Below are 24,112 nucleotides of genomic sequence, written 5' to 3'. Positions count from 1 at the left end.
ACGCCGTAGACACGTGGCATGATACCCCACCCAGTCACATTATACTGACACCGGGCTGACCAGTCCTAGCACTATCCTCTTATTGCTGAGCGCCAAGCGAGGAAGTTACTAGTGCCTCATCACGAGCGGGCACCTGGGTAGAACCACCGACCTTCCGTAAGCCAGCTGGATGGCTTTCTCACATGAAGAATCAACGCCCCGAGTGAGGCTCGAACCCACAGTGATGAGGGGCAAGTGAAGTCAACGCCCTTAACCACTCGGCCACGGAGGCCCCTGAATGTAGAGTTATGTTCGCTGAAATTACTTTTACAAATTTCTTGACTTACGGACCGGAAAAGAAGGTATCTGAATATAGTGTCGTCTGGATCAGTTTGGAACACTGTCCATACTTAGGAATAAATGTCAAGATTTTAAATTAAATTTGAGTATTATAACATTATATTCAGATTTTCAAAAGCTACATTTTTAGATTGTAATCGAAAAACGAAGTAAAAGTTAAAATGGTTTATAAAAGATATTCAAGTTATTGGAGTAATTTTCAGAGTTCTATTAACGCAGGACACACATCTTGCGCACCTACAAAATGTAAAATTTCGTTCACATTTTTTCGAAACTTATTAGTTATTCTACCTGTCTCATTATAAAACATTAATAAATGATATAAGTATAAAAGATCTGTAAGAATCGTCTTTTAATTCTATTTATTTTTTGTTTTGTTTTTAATCTTGGCCATGTCAAGAGATACGCTCACGTTGGTAAAAAAGAATTGCGCTTTTTCAATATGATGAAAAAGCGATATGGTGAATTGTGGTAAGTGTGTGGCAATTCAGTCTTTTATGTAAGTCTCCTTTATGTTCTATATCCGGTATAAAATGACTGCGTGTGATCGAATGAAATAAAAATACTTTAGTTATAAAAAGAATAGAGAGGACGATGTGGCTTTCTGAAGGTAATCACACCTTCACGCATGTTTAAGCTTTATTGCATATTGTATCATACTGCAGATATTGAAACCTGGTGACCGACTCCCATGAATTTACTGATGTTGAAATAAATTTATGACACATTTTTAAAACCTAGATTTGCAGTATCAGTCTGTAATTGTTAAACAATGCAAAAGTTAGCATGGTTTATGGCAGTTATTCATATTATCAGAGTAATTTCCAGATTTTCTATTAGCGCAGGACACATCTTGCGCAGCAACAAAATTTCGTTCACGTTCTGGCGAAAATTACTCTTTTGTACTACAAAACATTAAAAAATATCAATACGATCTGTAAGAAATGATCAATATATATTTGAAATATCGGTGTCATTTCAGGATTTGATATTAGCGCGGGATCGACATCCCGCACAGGCTACGGCGTTTAAAAGTAAAAAAAAAATAAATAAAAAAAATAAATGAAAAAACTTGTGTTATTAAATATACTTTGGATATTTTGTATCATTTTAAAGTTTTTTAACACCTATGACAAATGACTCTTTATACCGTCGTCAACACAAATTTTTAGTCCATAAACTACCAGGGACGTGAGCATCTCATTGAAATTACCGCATAAATACGCTCATTTACTTTAAAAAAAATGTTTTTCTTGTTCTTTACAAATTAAGCACAGTCAATTCACACATTTACGCGTGCCTGATCACCGTCAGTTTTAAAAGTAGGCCTACAGGTCTAACCCTCTAATGATATTCAATTTTACCGGGAGATATCATCCATATGCTAAAAGCGCAGACTCATTTACCAAACGCGCAAGACAGTTACCCTGCGCATATAAGAAATATATAAGGTTGCCCGATTTACAAATCGTTGCGCAGATAACAAATTGGTTATTTGCGCTGCGCGATTTACCAAATGCGCAGATTGGCTATATGCGAGTAACATTACTATTATTATTATTATTATTATTATTAGCAGTAGTAGAATTAAAAACGGGAAAATAAAAATCCACTAGATTGTAATATGTAATTGTAAATTAATTAACGAAAAGGAGTATGCTGGTCCAAATAAATATGAAACGGAATATGCGTCTCTAGAGTAAAACAGGATATCATATAACAAACTAAATCATTTACAGTGGTCTATTATTTCCCTGGCTATTGGGAGAAAGTTTTTATATCTACAGCATGCCCCAAGCCAAGTGACGGCATTATATTGCAACGGGATGTTTTAAATATCTTTCCACTTTCCTAAGGACAATTTCTGTTTCTGTTACTTATTTCTCAATTGATATACCAGGCAATGCACTTTAACTTCTGACAGAACTTAATGTATGTGGGTGTTTTAAAATGATTAGATACAGTAGCAATATCCATCATGGCTAATAGTAAGTCTGGAATAAAGTAAAAATGAGCCGTGCCATGAGAAAATCAACATAGTGGCTTTGCGACCAGCATGGATCCAGACCAGACTGCGCATCCATGCTGTTCGCTTTCAAAGACTATTATTATTAGAGAAACCACTAGCGAACAGCATGGATCCTGGATCCATGCTGGTCGCAAACCCACTATGTTGGTTTTCTCATGGCGCGGCTCAAATGGTTCATTTATATTTCAGTCTGATACAATTCTCTTCGCTACTTTCTTCATTGTTTGTACAATCTAAATTATAATTGGAATTCTGCAGGTACGCAGAATTAAGTAACTGCTTATAAACATCAATTTGTCTCAAACTTTCAGACGCAGATGAATCATCTACATTAAATTAAGCAAGATATTTGTTCATTTTTTAATTACATTTTAATAATATACAGTTTATTCTGATAGAACTAAGTATGTTCAACAAGACTTTTATACGTATTTGTCATATTCACTAACACTTTACGCGGCGTGAGAATTTGGGAGATGAATGCCCGGGGGGGGGGGGGGGGAAGGGGGAGGCATCATACCTAAGTGTAACCGAATATTAGTTTTGACTTTTCAAATTACATCAGTATGGCTTCTACTGAAACTTAATATGAACGTTCAACATGACCAAGATCCAAGAATATAAAACTAGGATCTAAAGTCCAGCCACTGATTGGTTCATCATGAGCTCAGTTATTTTGAAAGGCTGCATACCGAGATTAGTCTTTCAATTTCAGTTTTCTAACTTCGAGTCAAGTATTAGGCAGATCTAGATTCGCGGATCATATAAAATATTGATACAACGTTGGTTTAGAGATTGCAGACCAAGATATTTAGATTCTAAGAAAGTGTGTTCGTATTTTCATAAATATAACTGCAACAATGTTATAGATGATATATGAACACGGGCCCATATTAAAACACACCGATTATATTGTGTGTGGGTGGTATCTAAAACATGCCCCAGGTCATTGACTGCATCATATTTTAGCTGCATGTTGTAAATATCAGACCAGCCCGCTAGAGATAAATCTTGTACTCATTTCACAAATGAAGAAAAATAATTTGTTCTCGGTGCGGGTTGTCTCACTGTCAGACGCAAGAGATGCATTCACAATCCTTTTTATTTCATACTGAAAATTGTTCAGAATGTCAACATTTTGTACAATTCTGTAATTACTTTATAGCTAATTGAATCTAGCATTTAACTGAAGTATTTGTTTCAACCCGTCAGGTATATATACATTTTCCCCAAATTCTCAATATAGGAATTGTAAATTTGTACTTTAAACGGTAAATCTGGAATTAAAATACATTATTCTGAATTAATTTACTTATTTCTTCTATAATTACATATCATAAAGGGTGGGTGTCATCCAGTGGGGTGTTGTGGTTATAACTCGGGTCTAACAGATGGTAAATGTTGATTTTGGTGACTTGGGGTAATTCCGGGTTTGAGTTCCTGTGAGGTTCTACCGAGTGTTATAAAGGAACCTCCTTTTGAAAGACTTAAAAGCCTTTGTCTTCAGGCTTGGCCAAACAATATTTTTTCACACCATAGATAAGACACAGTGTAACTGTATTTTTTATTTTAATTTAAGTTTTTCCGTTCAGGTAATAACAATCAACAAATTTTAACACAGTTCCTGTTAATGAATAATCTGCAATGTTAAAATGAAATGAAATGAAATGACAAAGTGAAGTTAAAATGTTCTTTCAGACTCAATTTAAGTCTAGGATATGCCTTTATTTCTTGCAAGAGATGCCAAGAAGGTTTAGAACATCTTTACTCCTTTGCGTCTAAAACTTACCTTCCTGAGTAGCAGAGCATTCTGCCTGATTAAGATTTCCAGTAAAAGAAATTAACTAATGAAAAGAGATATTCCATTACCAATAAATAGCCAATCAAATTTAAGCTTGAAAGGGCCCGTGTGACACACTTACATCTAAAGCCATAACTTGACTGATTCCATTATTTAATATTCAAATTCATCTACATGACAACAAGCTTATTAAAGATACCTGGTGATAGCAGACACACCAATTTATGATAAATGAAATCAGAAGTTCTGGACAGATAATGTCAGATGTCACATACCTGCACATAAAAGTGCCAATATCTTATCGTATAGCTAGCCTTCACATTTGTTTTTCATATTACCTGCATAATAAATAATTATATAGAAAACTTTCTTAGTTTAATAAACATTAGTAAATAATCTTTAAAAAATACCTTTATAAAACAAAATTCTTAGGTTTTATTTCTTTAATATTTCACCATACAGAATTACCTTTCTAAAACAAATTTCTGTAGTTTAATTTCTTTAATATTTCACTATAAAAATGTTAATTTCTTCAATATTTCATTGTAAAGAATATGGCCTGAATTTTATTGTTGTTACACAATCTCTATCATTGTAAACATAATAATATTATGTATCACAACTAATTTACATTGTCAATGAGTTCAAACGTATTCCTTTTAGTATGGGTAAAGAGCTCCTGCGGTCGTATCTATTCGTTTGGGTAACGTGCTCTTGTGTTTGTTTATTTTGTTCGAAAAAAGAGCTCTTGTATTTGATCCTTTTGGTTTGGGTAAAAAGCTCTTCTATTTGTTTCCTTCGGTTTGAGTCAGAGCTCATGTGTTTGGTTCCTTGGTTTGAATTAAGAGATTTTGTTTTTGTTACTTTTGGTTTGGGTAAAGAGCTCTTGTGTTTGTTTCTTTAAAATTGGTTTCAGAAATTTAAAAGATCATTGTGCTGCTTGTTTCATTTGGTTTGAGTCTTTTTCGCAATAGCTCTTGTGTTTGATTCTATTGGTATTGCTGAAGAGCATTAAAGTTTGCATTTTGTTTTCTCTTGAGTTTCTGTGAATGTTTAGTTTGGATTAGGTACACAGCTCTTGTCTTGTATGTTTTGGTTTGGAAAAGAACTCCTGAAATTGTCTCATCTGCTTTGGATAAAATTTGTCTTTGTTTTTATGGTTTGGTTTGACTAATTAGCTAACTGTATAATTTGGTTTGGTTAAATTTGGTACAGATCTCTTGTATTTGTTTATTTTTTTTCTTTCTTTAGTTCTTTTCTTTTCCTTTTTTTGGTTTCGGAAATGAACCTTTATGTTTGTTTCATATGCTTTTAGAAAAAATGCTTTTGCAAAGAACAACATTCCTCGTACAAAAATGTTGTCCATACTTCAATTCAGCTAAAAGACTGTGAGATAAAGTTTTACAGTGGGTGAGAAAGCACATTATGATGTTAAGGACCCATTTAATGTATTCTTTTCAAACTCAACTTTAAAGAATTGAAACAAAATGGGCTGACATAACGCTTCTCATTGGTGGACCAATTTTGCGAAAGGCGGGTAGTGTTTCCGGAGTACTCAATATCAAGCCTGGAAGAACTTTCTCCCAGAGACGATTTCTGCGCTAGCCGTCTTGTTTGATGTGGTAAAGATCATAAACAATTTATTGTCCATGCGAGAGTATTGGTATACAAGACACAACAGAATTCATCAACATCTTCAATACAAAAAATTCTATCTACAGCAAGAAATTCATAAATTTGTTATAAACATTTTTTTCTGTCCATTATATACAACTGTACAAATGACGTATTTGCTTTCTACTCCAAGTGTATCAAACTATAAGATACAAATGTTACTATCAGCAACATGTTCAAACTCAAAACTGTTCAACTCCTTGTGCTTATTCAGTTCTTCTCGTATCATATCTTTAACCTTTACCCTTCTAAATTTCTATAATGAACTTGACCATCTTTCAGTTTGGACAGTACCATTTACTGTTAAAAAGGGTGCTAACCAAAAAGATATTGACTGAATGATAGGCTGATCTTGGTCTGCACTGGTGACAAAGGCAAAATCACGTGCCACCACCAGGCTAAGGGTTAAGTGAACCTAGAATTCTGGTAGAACGTAATATTTGGGTTATATCTTCAGAAAGAATTTCCAAATATTAAATTGTTTAGTTTCATATGGTGTTCAGCAAATGTAGTTTTCATTTCTTTATCTGTTTACATTTAGTAGTTTACCAACAAGAGCTGTCTGATGACAGCGCGCTCGACTATTCGAAGAATTGATTGAAGAATGGGGTCAAAATATTTCCACGGATATTCAGACAAAAGAAATAAATAGATTAGACAAACAATGTTCCTGTATTACTTTGATTTCGATAAGTCTTGCACTAAATGGCAATATATGAGCCAAAAAGGGCCATAATTCAGTCAAAATAGTTATGTACTCTAGCCAACAGATGGAAATCATAATGATAAACAAGTGTTCAAAGTTTAAAAGCCATATGTCAAATAGTTTTGACAAAACATGGACTTGTATGAAAACAGAACCAATTTCAAAGTCCAAAAAGGGCCATAATTCTGCCAAAATAGATGACAGAGTTATGTTCTCTTTCCTACAGATAGAGACTATTATACTAAACAAGTGATAAAAGTTTCAAAGCCATATGTCAAACACTTTACAAAAAATATGAACTGGTACGAAAAACTTAACCAATATTTCTAAGTCAAAAGGGGCCATAATTCAGCCAAAATCCTTGATGGAGTTATGTGCTCTTGCCTATAACTGGACATGGTGATGGTAAACAGGTGTTGAAAGTTTCAAAGCTTTATCTCAAAAGACTATCAAAATATGAACTTGTACGAAATATTAACCCAGATTTCTAAGTCAAAAGGGGCCATAATTCAGCCAAAATCCTTGATGGAGTTATGTGCTCTTGCCTATAACTGGACATGGTGATGGTAAACAAGTGTTGAAAGTTTCAAAGCTTTATCTCAAAAGACTTTGTCAAAATATGAACTGGTACGAAAAACTTAACCATGATTTCTAAGTCAAAAGGGGCCTTAATTCAGCCAAAATCCTTGATGGAGTTACGTGCTCTTGCCTATAACTGGCCATGATGATGGTAAACAAGTGTTGAAAGTTTCAAAGCTTTATCTCAAAAGACTTTGTCAAAATGTGGACTGGTACGAAAAACTTAACCCAAGGTGTGACGCCGACGCCGACGCCGTGGTGAGTAGGATAGCTCTACTTATTCTTCGAATAGTCGAGCTAAAAATCTGACATTTTCTACTGCAAGCAAGCAACACAGTAGGCCATACCTGATACACTCATCATAATTTTCAGCAAGACATTTCTGATTTAGATTTGAAACAAAATGGTCAATTATCTTTTGCTGTTCTGTAATTCTTTTCTCACCTGTCTATCTGATTAAAATATTGTAGTGTACACCGAATTCAATGACTTTCTCGATATGTCAGTATCGGAAAGTCAGATTATCATTGCTAGATAAAAAAGAACTGTGAATTCTAAAATGAGAAAATTATGTTTTTTATCAATTTATTTGGATTCAGATTACACTGTACAGGAGTGTAGATTAAGGCAATACATTCAAAAACACAGCTAATTAAAACAGTCTATATCGTACGAACAGTAAAAATCGTTTCATGAATACATACTTGAACTTCTTGTTTTCTCCGCCTAGTTATACTATGTTATTTCTATTGGGAAGGGCCGTTTACTGATGTTGTGAGAACTTGTGGCCCGACCCATTTGCTTATTTTCTTGGCTGTACATGTACATTTTTGATGTTTGTTATTATAAATGTAAATATTAATAAGCAATAAAATATGATTAAATTAAATTAAACTTCTCACATACAAATTATATTATTCCGAAGCGTGTCCCCTATTAAACAAAGGGGGTAAGCGCAGGCATTTGTTTTAATTTGTTTCTTGTCAATGTGTCAATTCGTGACACACTGGCACCAGATCAGAAAAAAAAATGCCTCCGTACGTGTTATATCCTACCCCTAGGTATTCTATAAGAACCATGGTCACGACCATGGTTCTTATAGAATACCTAGGGGTAGGGTATAACACATACGGAGGCATTTTCTTTCTGATCTGGTGCCAGTGTCGTGACATATCAATGTAATAACCGTGGTGATTTGTCCGAAACTCACGAGAACAACGTGCAAATATCCGGCCCGTCTTGGCCGGTATTACGATAGGACTTTTGTTTAAAAACAACGAAAAAGACCGAATCTTTCGAATTCGCTTTCTGTGCGAACTATTGCACGCGCGCAAACATGCTGGAAACAAGCTATTGCATTATACATACCCAAAGAGACTAGCTGTTTCAAGCTAGCTCTCACTGCATGAATTTTGTTTTTCTTTCTGGCGTAACTGGTATGTGGCCGTATATAGATTATCATGTTTTAATGCCACATAATCTATTTTATAAATCTCTTTCTCTTAAAGCTGCTCGCCCGCAAAAATGTTTACGGATTCATCTCACTATATGGTTATGTAGGAAAAAGTAAAGCGTTGCAAACGGTTTATTATTTTTCAATATGGCCATATAGTGCTGTGAACCCGTGAACTTGTTTTCATCAGCCATTTTCTCAAAACGCTACGTAGATTTTCGCTTATTTGTTGATTATATCTGTTCATTTTATATTCTTGTTACAAAAATGTTGCTTTTGAGAAATTTAATTTTTTCGACCAAACTGAGGGCGAGCAGCTTTAAGTCCGCCAGTGGATTTTACCATTGCGTCAGTAGAGTAAATGGATCACTTGTCTTTAGCACAGCATTTTGCATATGATAAACTTGTCAACCTATCACAGGTTCCTTTGTAATGTGTGCCCAAAGCAAACTTTGTAAAATCATCCCTTACCTTGCAAATCTCTTTCCAATCTATCAGATACCTCCTCCATGGTATCAATGGACCCCTTGTCTTCTGGTACTCTATGTTTGTCCACCCATTGGCCACACGCAAACTCATAAAAATTGTCACAAGGATCGATCTCTGTGCGCATGGCTCCGAGTAAACGTGATGCTTAAATCAAGTTATTTTTATAATATTAGATAAATTAAAAACATGAATATTAAAATTAGATTTTAAACAATTACATCATATTCATATAAATTCAAGCAAAAGCAAGGGTATAACTATTGCAAGGACATGTTGTATTTTTCTTTTAATTTACATACTGGGCTTAATTAAACTATAAAAAAAACCTATTAAACCGATGTTATAGATTATACTAAACACCAGAACTTACAACATTTAAAGCAGAATGGATACTTAAACTACTTAAATTAACCCTTATAAAATTATTATCTCTATATTAAACACTAGCTAGACTATAAAAGTCAACACTTCTTCAACACTTGTTTATATTTTTTTACTTCAATGGGACGTTTCTAAAACATCAAAAAATATACGTAAATCGAAGAAAATGTTTAAACCATGAAATGTTATAGACTGATAAAGTTGTTAAAATAATTTAATTATACCTTTAAATTTAAAATGTTATCACATCAAACCGACAAGAAACACGTTTTAATACTTTCTAAAGAAAGACTTTTCCGCGATTTGTTCGAAACTTTTCGTTTCCTTCTATATGCGTTTTTCATTACATAACTGGGAGAAAATTATGCGCTTTCTAACAGCATGAACAAGTGCATTTTTAACGATGAGCCATTTAGTACATAAATCTACAACTGCATTTTTGTAGGAGGTCATAAATCTATTTTATGTAGCATTTTTTCTCTCTATAAACCGTTCTTTGATACGATTTGTTCAATAAAAACACAATAAAATACATAATGAAATACTGGAATCAACCGTTTCAATGGCCTATTTAATGATTACAATGTATTAACTTACCTGTTTTAATACAGTGTTCATCTTCACAGACTTCTTCTGAAATTAAAGAAATATTTTTTTTTGTCAGCCGATAACATTAATGGTAAAAAAATGTAAAGTTTATTTTGTTTTCTAATGTATAATTCGCCGCCCGCTTAGCGCAGATCTACGGATCGCGGCAGGGTCGTTAGTTCGATCCCCGTGCAGGGCGTATGTTCTCCGTGACGATCTGATAGAAGACATTGTGCCATGACTATTTGTGTCTGAAATCATTAGTCCTCCACTTCTGATTTATGTTGCGAAGTTGGCAGTTACTTGCGGAGAACAGGTTTATACTGGTACATAATCCAAGAGCAACTGCCCGCCGTTACATAACTGAAATACTGTTGAAAAGCAGTGCTAAAACCGAAACAAGAAACAAACAAAGTTTTTTTACGTATCAAGTTATTAAAGTATTCACCTGCTGAAAGAAGTTCTTTTAAACTTCTAAAAAGGTTTTCTGGCATAGGTTGATAACGAGGTTTTATTTCATTTCAGGCTTTTTTTTTCTCTCTCTCAAATATTTGTCAGATACGTTTATTAGGTTTAAATGCAATTTTTTATGTTGTTGTTTTTTTCTTCTTCTTTTTTTTTGTTTCGACGTACAATTGAAGTTTTTAAAAGTGACTTGACTTTTTTTCTAGACCATTTACTACATAAGTGTATTAATCATTCTGATTATTTTATTTGAGTACACTATTTTACCATTTTCTCGCTAACTATATGTATCATCATAAAATCGAATTAATTTTATGCACTATACTTCATCTCTGAAATTCAATTACGGTTATTCCAATCATAATAAACTCACAGTAAATTGGCAGATCTATTTAATTAAAATGATGAGATAATGAAGTCATGGTTTCCAACAAGTAACATCATTATTTTTTATTTCATGGGAAACCTGTAAGTGCAATTTTTACATAAACCTATTAGTATATAAAATTAATGTCACAGGCATTTGCGTGTGTTGGCAGATATTGTGAGCTACACACAGAAACACAATGCCCAAGACTGGTTGGTTATTTTAGCGATGTTCCTTCAGTACCGCCACGCGAATTTAAGATACATGTATATGAAAATGATGTGATGTTACATAATGTAGTGTGACTTGGCAGACAAAAATTAATGCAATTTCGAACAAAAAATCGTATTTTCATTGTGCCTTAACAAAATTCTTTGCAATGAAACTGGAAATTCCCACGGTCCCATTAATATATCTGTAGCATTTTCAAAGTGACAAAAAATATATATCTGAAAATCTAAAATATTTCATATAATCATTTTCCTAAAGATTAGAAATAAAACATTTTTTTTTCATTTTTAAGAAAGAGTTCCGCAAAATAGTTTTGCCTAACTGAAGAATAACGTAATATCTTGCCAAAATAACACAAAAGTTTTATATCGAAGCCAGAGTGCACGATGTCATGACAATGATCTGCTAAATGTAGCGCTAGAATGCTATCGTGTCGTGGGCGGACAGCTCAGTGCATGTGTTTGTGGTACACGGCCGTCGTGTCAGAATGTCATAAAAATCATACTATTGTCTCTTTGGAGAATACCACACTGACAGAAGTTTGCATATTTCCCCAGGAAAAAAAAATGATAACCAAATATTTGGTTCTAAGTTCATTATTTTGTAAAGGTCTGATCCAGGTAAAAGTTATTCTGTGCTAAATGTTACGCCTAAATATTTTGTAATTTATATTATATAATAATACTCATATGAACTGCAGTGCAAGCAAGTTGACGCGCGGACCGGTAAGAGATAATTATATGGCGTCAATTATGACGTCGAATTGCCGAATGACGTCCGTTTCATTACTAAAAAAATTGTTGGACGCGAATGTCCACCGTTTCATCCTATAAATTCCTGCGCATTAAATCTGTGAAGCGTGATAAATCTGGCGACCAAAAAAGAAAAAAAACTTGAAAGGCCTTAATTATTTGATAAGTACATTACATGCCTTGCAATGATCTGTATTTATGCAACATGGCATGGCGGGTAAGCAACCAGGTTCTGTATTAAGTTCGAACCAAAGGCTAAAAACATTATAGCATAAACTGTGCTATCAGTGTCTGAAACCAGGTATACTTTACCTCTGAACTGGCACGTTATATAAAACAAGACTGGTAACTGGGACATATATTGTGGGTGTAAAACGTGAAATGACAAGGTCAGTTTGTCTGTGTTTGTGTATAATGTTAGCTGTTATGACACCTATACATGTAAAATGTCCACCTACAACTTGTAAGTATCACATAGTTCGCATAATTGGCAATGAAATACAGTTCACCAATTCCTGTTTTCATTTTTTTCTTGACCTTCCTCTGAGACTTTGTCCATTTCGACCAAACTCCTTACTATAACGTAAAGAAATATATACATCATGGTTATGGTCAACTAGGCTTAATATTCATTTCGAATAGTTTCCATGTATTCATATAAGTTACTTGTAAAATCAACCTCAACTAAATGTTGAAGTGTAATAAATTCATAATTATAGCCTTTCTGTTTAATAACAGGCACCAATTTGTTTGTTTTTGTTTTGGGTTTAACGCCGTTTTTCAACAGTATTTCAGTTATGTAACAGCGGGCAGTTAACCTAACCAGTTTTCCGGAATTCTGTACAAGAACAAAGATGTTGAGGACGAATGATTTCAAACACAATGTCTTTTATCAAATCGTCACGACACGGAGGCCCGAAGATCTGAGTCGCGACCCCGCGATCTGTAGATCTGTGCTCTCCCTATTGAGTTAAGCGGGCGTGCTTATGCACCAATTTGTAGTAAAATATGTGCGCAACCAAACCAAACAGTAGGTCATAGCTTCATTTCGGACAATAATTATGGTTAATTATTGTCTCGTATATAACCACGTAAAATAGTTTGTCTCCACAAGCAAAAAGGCTTGTGAAAACGTTTTCGTTCTATAATTTGATTACTGCGGTTCATGTTACAATATGAGTCAGTCTAAGGGGACCGGGTAAGTCGGTCTTACAACCCGGAGGTCGTGGGTTGGAATTCCACAGGGTTCAGGACTACACCTCCTCATATAACAACAGTGATGGCTTATTCTGGAGTGGAATCGAAAGCGATTGAAATAAACGTCAAGCTTTCATCATAGTCGAGCTTAGAATCAACTGATATCATCTAATATGAATAAGTTTTGCCTTACAACATACCTCCTCGCAATGTCGTTAAATATAATGTCTCTAATGAAGGAATTTTTTTAATTAACTTGTGATCAACAGTACGTTAAACGCATGAAAATAAAAGATTTGTTAATACAAAAATATGATAAATTTATTCTAAGCATGCACGACAACAAACAATTATGCACAAGCTGTTGCGTCATGTCATGTTAGATAAATCATACGAACTACTTTTTGCTAAAAAACCACGAGAACATTGTTTTCTGTGTTTGTTAACATACATTGGTTCTTTCCGTACAAAAGACAAAATTGTGTGCGTGTACTGAAATGACTAAAAACCCTGTTTAATTCTGTCTCCTATTTAGAACAACGTAAATGTGTCCTTTAAACGTTTATAAGGTAATAGTGTTTGTGAGTACAGATATACCTGTATATGAAGACCATCATTGTAATTAAGGACAAGAATATTTCCAGCCTCCAAACCTTGTGTCAAAATCACGTAATTAAGCCTAATTCATATTTGACCTGGGCGCCTTGCGATAAATTAGTCTACGACTGTCCTTGCGGTTTTTGGGACACAGGCTACGGCGAATGTGTTCACATTTTATACGAGCATCGTGTCATATTTGTGCAGGCTCTCGGGGGAAGGACGGGAAAAATCCGTAGCTCTGACGCTGCGCGGAGATTATACGGAAATATAGCAATTTCAGTGCAGTTGCCATACAGTCTCCGCAAGCTTCCAACGGAAGTCGTACGATGCTTTAATGGTACAACCATTTCTCTCAAGAGACGAATAATGAAGGCTAATACATGTAACCATCTGAAAATATTTTGCCCATATCAGTGCCGCAGCACGGCAATGGTGCGTCAGCTGTAGGGTTTTCGCGCGATGATTGCTCAATATCCGTACAATTTCACAGTATGCACAGGCAGAGAGCGGCACCATTGCGACAGCTGTGCGAGGCTCGTTCGAAGGTCCCACGAGTCTACAATCTCCGTACGATTTTCTTTTGGGCACCATGTCCACGGAAAATCTTGCGTTGGCTTACGATCAACGATGCCTTGCGGGGATTGTGCAATGCCACCTGCGACATGCCTACGGGCTACGTGCTTACGATTTTTCATACTTGTATAACTTTTCGCTAAACAAAATCGTAGAGGCTGCGGAGCCCATGAATCTGTACGAAAATCGCACTGCCGCCTCCTGCCTCCGCATGGCGGTCGCACGGAAAGGAGTTTACGGGCAGTCTACGGGCTCGGCAGACGCATCGCAGACCAAACGTGAACTAGGCATAAAGCTTCTATTAATAATAGAAGTTCAGTTACTAGTAGCTGCCATGTTATTCAATTTAATTCAATTTGAATTATGAAATGGACCGTGTAGCATTAGTTGTTTGTAATTTTATTAGCTCACCTGTCACGTAGTGACAAGGTGAGCTTTTGTGATCGCCCTTCGTCCGTCGTCCGTCCATCGTCCACAATTTCTTGTGAACACGATAAAACCACATTTTGCAATCAATTTTAATCAAACTTGCTCACAACTTGTATGGGCATAATATCTCAGTTCCTTTCGAAAACTGGACAGATCCCATCTTGGGTTCCAGAGCTATTGGCCCTTAAACAGTCAAAATTTGCTATTTCGGCTTTTGCAGCTATGCAGAGACTTCGTTTATGGTTTGATTTGAGACACACTTGCAAAATATCTTTAACAATAGTAGATCTTGGATTCCATGATGAAACCGTCAGATCCAGTCATAGGTTCCGGAGTTGCGGGCCCTGATTGACCCCTGAATGAGCCAACATTTGTTAACTTTTACCTTGTGAACACGAAAGAAGTGACATTTTACATTCGATTTTAACCACTTCTGCATACAACTTAAATCAAATAAGGTCTTGGTTCTTTTCGAAAACCGGCTAGATTCCATCATGGGTTCTAGGGTTACTGCCCCTTTCAGTCCTGTAGATGTTTCATTTATGCATTGATTTGAAACAAACTTGCATAGAATGTTTATCTTGATGATCTCTAGGTCAAGTTCGAAATTGGGTCATGTGGGGTCAAAAACTAAGTCACCAGGTCAGATCAAATGGAAAGCTTGTCAACACCCCAGATGCCACATTTATGACTCTATCTCCATGAAACTTGGTCCGAATATTTAACTTGATGATTTCTATGCCAAGTTCAAAACTGGGTCATATGGAAGGCCACATTTATGACCCTATCTTCATGAAACTTGGTCTGGTCAGAATGTTTATCTTGATGATTCCTAGGCCAAGTTTAACAGGATAGCGATATAGGGTCATCATGCCCTCTTGTATATCCTTAACAGTACTTGAAAGTGCAGAACAATGTAAGGAAGAAGTCAAGCATTATATATTTATCAAACAAATAAGGGCCGCCTGATTTATTATGGTTCAGATTCATTATTTTAGTGGTTGATAGAAATACATGCCTCGACTTTTCATCATTTAAACAAGCATTGTAAATTGATCAAATACACAAGGACTTTGTTTATCGTCTTATTTACCATGGTTCAAAGTTCAGACGTGCAGACATTGAAACACGCGGATGTTATGGCTAACCCGAGTTGCTAAATGTTCAAATCGTAGTAAATCAGACAAGGATTTAATCAATGGTCCAAATTATTTAAATCCTCGTCATTTACTTCTACCCATTTTCTTGACAAGCAAAGAGTTTATATAGAAACTCAAGATGGCTTATGAAATGGCATCAGACTAGAATATTCAAATTAGTTTAATAGTATATTGGGCATAGTAATGTTTAAATAAAAAAAACAAATAACATTTTCAAATGGATCGGGTCACGAGTTAATAAAACATTAGTGAACGGTATGGTAAACAAGTTGTCATATAAATTGAATACTATACAACGTTGGAGAATATTCTGAGTTGTAGCGCAAAAATATTTTAAAACAACATTTTTCATTAATTTTATTGTTTTGACTTCATAAAAAAATATATCGTTAAGTAAAAGATGGTTACGCTATTGATAAGAAGTGTCTCACTTTGAAAGCAAAAATATGCGCGAGTACTTACTTTCAGTTGTTTGTTTCGTGTCCCCAGATTTCCGAGCCAGAAGAGCAGCAAGTATGATAATGATTATCAATAGAAGTAGAATGACAAATCCAGCGATAATCCACAACGGCCGACGTATGTATGCTTTATATCCATTTCTGGAATGAATAAAATGGATTTTACGGCGAATCAATACAAAAAAAGGTCACATAAATAAAAATTTGGGGAGATAATAAAGTATGGGAAGCTTCAATACGACATTACCAGCGAACAACAAAGGTCGCTTTACGCTTTACATAAATTCCTGTAATTATCCTGAGAAAATAAAATAAAATTTGTTAACATACAAACATCAGTCTAAATTGTATTCTTTATAAATACATTTATACAAAATTTTACCATTTTGTATGGAATGCGTTTTCTTTTTTTTTTCAGTTTGGACAGAAGGGCACGTAAATTATTGGAATAAGCACCCTACATATATGTTCTTTGTATTTAATAAAAAGAAAACGGTGCAACCTTTCTGAAACAGGTTCATTTTGCGAAATTAACGTATTGCTTGTATTGCTTCGCGGAGAACTGCGGACACTGCCGCGCCGCGGAGAAACGCGGCGTTTTTGTTTTTCATTCGGTTTGTTGTTGTTACCATTACTCTGGAACGGCAAACAGTATTTGTTGAAATTAACTGTTCTTTCGTTTTTAATTGTTTGATGAAGTTCTACGTAATAATGAAGCTTGTAAAAATGTATGTACATGTTTATTGTTTCAATCAAGTGTAAATATCATATTAGTATGTTAAGTTCAATGAAGAAATCAATTTCTCAACACGGAGACTGAGGTTCCTTCTGCACTGAAGTGTTTCCACCCATTCATTTCGATCTCAAGTTGGTAAGCCTACATTTATTGTATCCAACTAAAAAAAAAACTTATTGAAAACTTGACTTCGTAATGAAACATGTAATTCATTCATAAGTTGTCTCATCTTTTCCAGCTTTAAATGCTGAATTGATTTTAGAAATAGAAGTAAGATCACAGCTTTTTTTTTATAAACTATGTATGTCTTCATCACGTTTCGTGCATAATATGTCCTATCTACAAAACTTTGATGAAAGATTTATTAATGTGCATATTTCTCTAGTTCCCAGAAATTAATCATGCAGTATTTCAGCTTACGGGAAAAACTGAGCTACTTTCAGACAAGAAATCCTACGTTAATGCGTTTTCAAAGTGTTATCGTGATAACCTAAATAATGGATGATTTATTCAACACATGATTTTTTGTAAGAATTTTTCATGTCATGAAAAAGTGCGAAAATCTGATAATAAATGTCAAGCCGCATCAGGCGGGTTGTTCCTGGCAAATGACTTAGGTGTTCCTTAAGGCCAAATTTTAAGAATGTTTGTTTCTGGTAGAGTTTTCAGACATGTAAGAGTTAAAAGACATTCAAGCCAGTACGTTTATTCGTAATCCATTTCTACTAAAAGCTTCGATATAGATCAGTAAGGCGTAAAAATGTGTTTGTTTCCGGTACCCCGACTTACCGTAAAGATTGTTTGTTTGTTTGTTTGATTTGGGTTTAACGCCGTTTTTCAACAGAATTTCAGTCATGTAACGGCGGGCAGTTAATCTAACCAGTGTTCCTGGATTCTGTACCAGTACAAACCTGTTCTCCGCAAGTAACTGCCAACTTCTCCAAATGAATCAGAGGTGGAGGACTAATGATTTCAGACACAATGTCGTTTATCAAATAATCACGGAGAACATACGCCCCGCCCGATGATCGAACTCACGACCCCGCGATCCGTAGACCAACGCTCTTACCTACTAAGCTAAGCGGGCGGGTTCCTAAATCTTGGCCCGACCCTAAATGCTTTAATGGACTTGGAGAATATTTTTTAACTTTTTTAACAAAAAGTTGCAAAACTGCACTTTTTATGCTTTATTCATGGTCAGTGGTGTTAGCAATCAACTTACTGATGCTCTGAAGACAAAACCCCCTTATCTGTATACATTTTTTACATAAAAATAATTTCGGAAAAGTCTCACTAAAAAAAAAAAAAAAAAAAAAATCTCCCCCACTCCCAAGAAAAAAACAATTGACATACCTATCCTATTTTTTGAGCAATGAGCATGTTACCGGAAACAAAGAAATTTTTTAGGCCTAATCAAATATGTGCGTGTGTGTGTTTAATGTAAATTTCAGAATTATCTAAATTTGCCAGATATCATATGGTCTGCTTTTGCAAGGCGTATTGCCTACCCCATCCCAGAAAGTTGACAAAATAAAATCGTTTCTCTTTGGAATGAAGTTGTGTATGTCAAAAGGTCAAAATTCAAGATAGGTAGCACTACTTTTAACACACCGGCATCAGTCGTAAAATCCTTTAAGAAAATATCTCTGCAAATCGCACTTTCTGGAAGAAAAAAACCCAACAAAATCCCTTATTTCTGACTCTATGTTGAGATGAGCCTAGAGAGAAAAGGGTTTTCTTAGCAATTATCCTTAGAAATTATCAGTGTAAGAAAGAAGTAAACTTTATTCCCATGATTACAGATTACTTTATCTCAACAGACTTTGTAAGTCTACACTTTTTACTAGAAAAGGCTTCTTTTCTAACAAACCCTAAGGAAGAAAAATCGTGACGTCATGTTATATGTACTCAATTTCATATTCCTCATGGTTGCTGCAGTTACTTGCGGCAAAGTTGTAGAATAGGAACTTTGGTCAGGTTAACTGCAAAGTTGTAGAATATGGACTTTGGTCAGGTTTACTGACCACAGTAACTGACCTGAAACTATGTTGAATAATAAGGTAATGGGAGCCGAAATAACAGTCGGCATAATTACGTGTTTTCCCTGAACCATATCGGCATTCTCCGTTTTCGCACGGAAATTCATGTACTTGATGACCTGTATTGATGCCCGAAGAATGCCGAATCGCCTAACGAAAGTGATGTGAGCCGCGACATGGGAAAACCAACATAATTGCTTTGCGACCAGCATGGATCCAGACCAGCCTGCATATCCGCACAATCTTGTCAGGATCCATACTGTTCGATAACGGTTTCTCTAACTGCAATAGGCTTTGAAAGCGAACAGCATGAATCCTGACCTGACTGCGCGGATGCGCAAAGCCACTACGTTGTTTTCCTCATGGCGCGGCTCATTTAATTCTACGGAAAGTGCCGAGTGTCATTACATGTCCACTATTTCTGTTTATATTCAGTTTCGACATCTTAGTCTTCAAGAGCGCGGGCTTTAGTCCTCAATTTTGATATTTTCGTATGATTTATCCTAAATAATTTCTTATTTTACAGAAGTTTATTTACAGAAGTTTATTTTGAATTTTAAAGATTGTTTTAATCATCTAGAAAACATGTAGCTATAAAGACGGTCCTTGCTCTACAAAATGCATATTGGCAGGTGTTTTGTTTTAAAAACAAATTAAGACAGTTTTTCAGCTGTTATGTTCAATATATGCTAAACAACTGAATAACAAAAATTCGGGTAATACATTCATGAAAATGATCCACAAAAAATAATTAATCCTTTTGATCGAACTAATATGTCATTATAGCCTGAAATCCAACTAGGATGCATTTTTTCACCATTATTGTCTGCTGATCGTATCAAAATAATTATACACTTGAAAATATATACAAAATCTGTACTTATGGCAATGAGCAAGACAGCTGCAATCTCACTTAACACCTCTGAATGTCAAGCAGCATGTTTTTTTTAAATTAAAAATGTTACATGACCCTCATATAAATTGGCGGTCAATAGTTTGTGATATTGACCGGTATTTAGTTCAATACTTAAATAAGATGGGCTGAAGACAAAACTTGAAGAAAAAAGTATGGAAATTGATTTAAGTGTATAACAGTGGTATCTTGAAAACGATACATGAACGGACAAAATTGCAAATATGAAAAGAGTTAATTTACAGTAAACAGCCTTCAAAAACGCTCATATTTTCACTGTCATACTCATACAGGTACACTTATACATGAATATAAACAAAGCGTAACATTGGCCACAAGCTTCATTTTGTTTGGTTTTCTGGCATGACACCCGGCCCATCCGACCCAGAGATGAACCTTATTTCAGTCACAGGTCACCTGCTGGCAACTGACTTTCGAAATGCAACTGGAAACCAGCACAACCTCTAACTTTGACTTTTGGGACATAAATAGGTTTCACAACCCGTAATATCACGGTCACAGCTCCTTTTCTATGGTAAGAGATGTCTTGATCCTTTGCTAAAAAGTTTCATTTTGTAACAGCTTGATAAAAAGAATTTAGATGCATCAAAGTAGTGATGAAAAACGAAATAGCCCCGTTGAAATATTGCGACAGAATTCATTCTGACCATATATGATAAAATAGTCCGATGCACCAAAAACATATAATACTTATATATGTCAAACTGATGTATGTCAAGGCGGAAAAAAAATACAATTTTGCAAAGTAAAAATCAAATATCCACATTTCTGTCTGTTAATATAGACAAGCTGTAAATTCTTTGTATAATCCAGCGAGATATATTAAGAATTCGCAGGAGAAAAAATATAAAGGAAAAAACATTCTTACCTAAATTTCACATCATCACCCATGTTTGCAGTAGTAATTAAGCCAACATGCAGTATGCAACAGACTTCCTAATGATACGTATATTTTGGGAACAGCTACTCGTGTTGGCCAATTAACGTTACGATCAAAAGTCTGTGCTAATGCAGTTTTTATTGTTACACACTAATTACCACCTGTTGACAGAACGTAAGACGTTATATAAACTGTATATAACGTTTATTTTTAGAACTGATATCGTGTATTTTTCTCCTTCACAATTAACACGTGGAAATATATAGCTGTTTCAAAATTGGAACCAAACAAATCTCCGAAGAAGTTTCTTCATACGCTATAATAACTATATCTCACTCGCAAAATAATCCTCTTTTCATTTCCCTGTATATATTTGATTTTTTTTTTCAATACACTACATGTAATCCGATCTTAATAACGACTGTTGCGTAAAATATTTAAATATAAAACCTTTTTTTTACATATCTATTTTACATTTCGCTATCATCTTTCTCATTGTGAAACACTCTTCCCTAAAAAGCTAACTCTTCGGAATAATCAAATCCACTAAAAGGTAGGTCCATTAACATCAATTAAGTGTAAGGTTATGTAAGAACAATTAACTCTCACGTGCGAAATGAGCTCTGCAACCACCGACGCAATGTCGATGATACATGAAGCGAGATGAACGATATATTTTTCATTTATATACGCAACGAAACAATTTGCCTCGTCTATATCGAATGCAATATCGTTTAAGGCCACGACTATTTTCTCTGTGGTGTATAGCTACTCGACCGTATTATCACCTGTGAAAATGATAAAAAGTCTCACCCAATCTAGTAAACTAGTAGATATGTGTTTTACGTGTGGGAAAAATAGGCATTGCATATTTTTTGCACATTCAAGTGCGGAAAATAAAATGCACCAAAGGATATCTTGCAAATACACTATTTTCCTTCCAATAACTTGTAATACAATGCATTTGTACACAATACTGTTTTGAAAACGTGTTTTATTTGCCAACACAGCACGCAAAACTAAAATCTGTTTCCATTCTAACACGTTCGAGTTACACCAGAAAGGGCTTTTAGGCGTAAATGGACGGAGTAAAGTAGGCCATTTTGCGAAATGTGTTTAAATTGATAAGACAATACACGGTAATATCCTTCTTTGTTTATACAAAAAAAAATCTTAGAATATCCAGTATTATCTCTTATTCACTTCTAAAGCCTTGAACTAAGGTAAGTAATATGTACACTCTAAAGGTCTTTATTTGTGGAGCATGCAGTACAACCTTATTTTAATCACATTTATTGTATGGCCAAGAACCTGATTTTTCTTTTTAAAATATCAGAAACAAAGCAAAACTCTTTGTAGAATATGACTGATTCAAACTACGAACTTGTGTTTGAAATATTTTACTTTGTTTTTTACATGAACGTATAAATTATTGCTGCATGCTGCGATATACAGGAATTCGTTAAAAATCCCACAAGAAACTGGGTCAGTTTTGCAACTGAAGTGTGTCCATAAAATAACTAGCTGAAATGGACTTCCGATGAACATTTCAAAACAAGCCATATATTTTCAAAAAGAAATGAGCCGCGCAATGGGAAAACCAACATAGTGGCTTTGCGACCAGCATGGATCCAGACCAGCCTGCGCATCCGCGCAGTCTGGTCAGGATCCATGTTGTTCGCTTTCAAAGCCTATAGCAATTATAGAAACTGTTAGCGAACAGCATGGATCCTGACCAGACTGCGCGGATGCGCAGGCTGGTCTTGATCCATGCTGGTCGCAAACCCATTACGTTGGTTTTCTCATGGCACGGCTCAAATATTATTGTAAATTATTACGCGACTCCTTATACAAATCGCCGGTCCATACTTTGTTACATGACTGGTAATTCAACACATGTCTACTGGTCTATAAGACAAAATTAAAAAAAAAAAAAAAAAAACAGAACTGTGAAAACTAGTTCTAGATGTCATGTATTAAAGCACTTATTGAATGGTTTGCCGGTCAATAGTCAAGACTATTGCCTGATGTCCTCGAGCAGTAGTTTTGACTATTGACTGTAAATCCAGTCAAGAAGTGTATAATAAGTAGCAAAAAATAAATAAAATAAGAAAAACCTTTCTGTCAAAAATAATTTAAGAACGAAACAGCAGACGATGGCAATCACAAAAAGACCATATCTCTACATATTAATCACAGATGCACACAAGATGTGCATCTCGGGGTAAATCATTAATCATTCGGAATTTCAGACACACTTTAATTAAATCTAGAGGTTTCTATCAAAAACATGCAAAACTTATTTAGATAATGTAAAATGTCGATGATTTCAGAATTGTTTCTTACTGCATAAATATGGATTTTAATCTAACCAAGAAAGTAGGATTTTGTAAAAGAAATCAATGACCGGGATGAATAAAATAAAACTGTGCGAAAGATGTGACACTGGGCTCAGTGACGCAACGTTTGAGTAAGTTAATAACACGACAGAAAACGGTTATACAACTAAGTTTGGGAAGAAGTCTCAAAATTCCAGCGTTTTTCATTCTTTATTTGTTGATTTTAAGCTCAATTCTGACATTGTCCAATGGAAAGGCTATCCTGCCTCAACGGTTACGTACAAATAACCTATTATGTAGCCTCCGTATATATAGTCATCGTCCGTGTCAAGAGCTTAGACTCCGCGTTACGTAGTGGAACTACTGGAAAAGTTGCTTTGTCAGATTGGTCACCAGACCCAGTTTTATAACCATAGAACATGAACCATTTTCACGGCACGGATAAAAAAATATTTGGTTCATTTTCTTTTAGTGTCGGCCTGGTATCATTTCGCTTTCTTTGCTGTACAGCGGGACAAGCATTTTTGGGCATGAACTGTGAATTTCAGCATATGTTTACACCTATTGACTGGCTTACGGAAGGTCGGTGGATCTACCTAGGTGACCGCTCGTGATGAAATAATGCATTAAGGCGTTAATATACGTGTGCTGTGTGCATTTGGGCCACAATGGGACATCGAGTGCAATCATAAATGACCAAAGGGCTAATAGCCCGAGGGCCATAGTGGAGCCAGGATGGTAATTGCGGCCAAAAGGGACACAACAGCCGTTTATTGACCTTTTCATTATATACATTGCTATGTGACGGCGACATGAGATGTTCCGAGAGGGACCAGAAGTATGCAAAATAACATATTTTTGTACATGTGCCAGTATCACTTGAGCAAGATGATATTTATGTAATTTTGTAACC

General features: G+C 35.2%; 1 protein-coding gene across 2 annotated transcripts in view; it reads right to left on the bottom strand.

The window, feature by feature from the left end:
• LOC123527596 (neprilysin-1-like) overlaps positions 1-21,582 on the bottom strand; it is a 48,181-nt gene extending 26,599 nt beyond the window's left edge. Inside the window, exons 1-4 of one of the 2 annotated variants that reach the window (XM_053523489.1) lie at positions 20,849-21,582; positions 16,276-16,412; positions 10,049-10,081; positions 9,053-9,214 (exon numbers count right to left, since the gene is read on the bottom strand). In XM_053523489.1, coding sequence (XP_053379464.1) covers positions 9,053-9,214; positions 10,049-10,081; positions 16,276-16,412; positions 20,849-20,871 — 355 coding nt within the window. In that variant the 5' untranslated portion in view covers positions 20,872-21,582. Of the gene's footprint in view, positions 1-9,052; positions 9,215-10,048; positions 10,085-16,275; positions 16,413-20,848 lie in introns of both variants that reach the window. The other variant, XM_053523488.1, reaches the window with a different exon arrangement.
• Positions 21,583-24,112: the final 2,530 nt, after the last annotated feature.

The sequence above is a fragment of the Mercenaria mercenaria genome, chromosome 14, assembly GCF_021730395.1.
Source record: "Mercenaria mercenaria strain notata chromosome 14, MADL_Memer_1, whole genome shotgun sequence".
Taxonomy (NCBI): Eukaryota; Metazoa; Mollusca; class Bivalvia; order Venerida; family Veneridae; genus Mercenaria; species Mercenaria mercenaria.
Note: the sequence above shows the minus strand (reverse complement) of the source record. Positions and strands in the feature narration are given on the sequence as shown.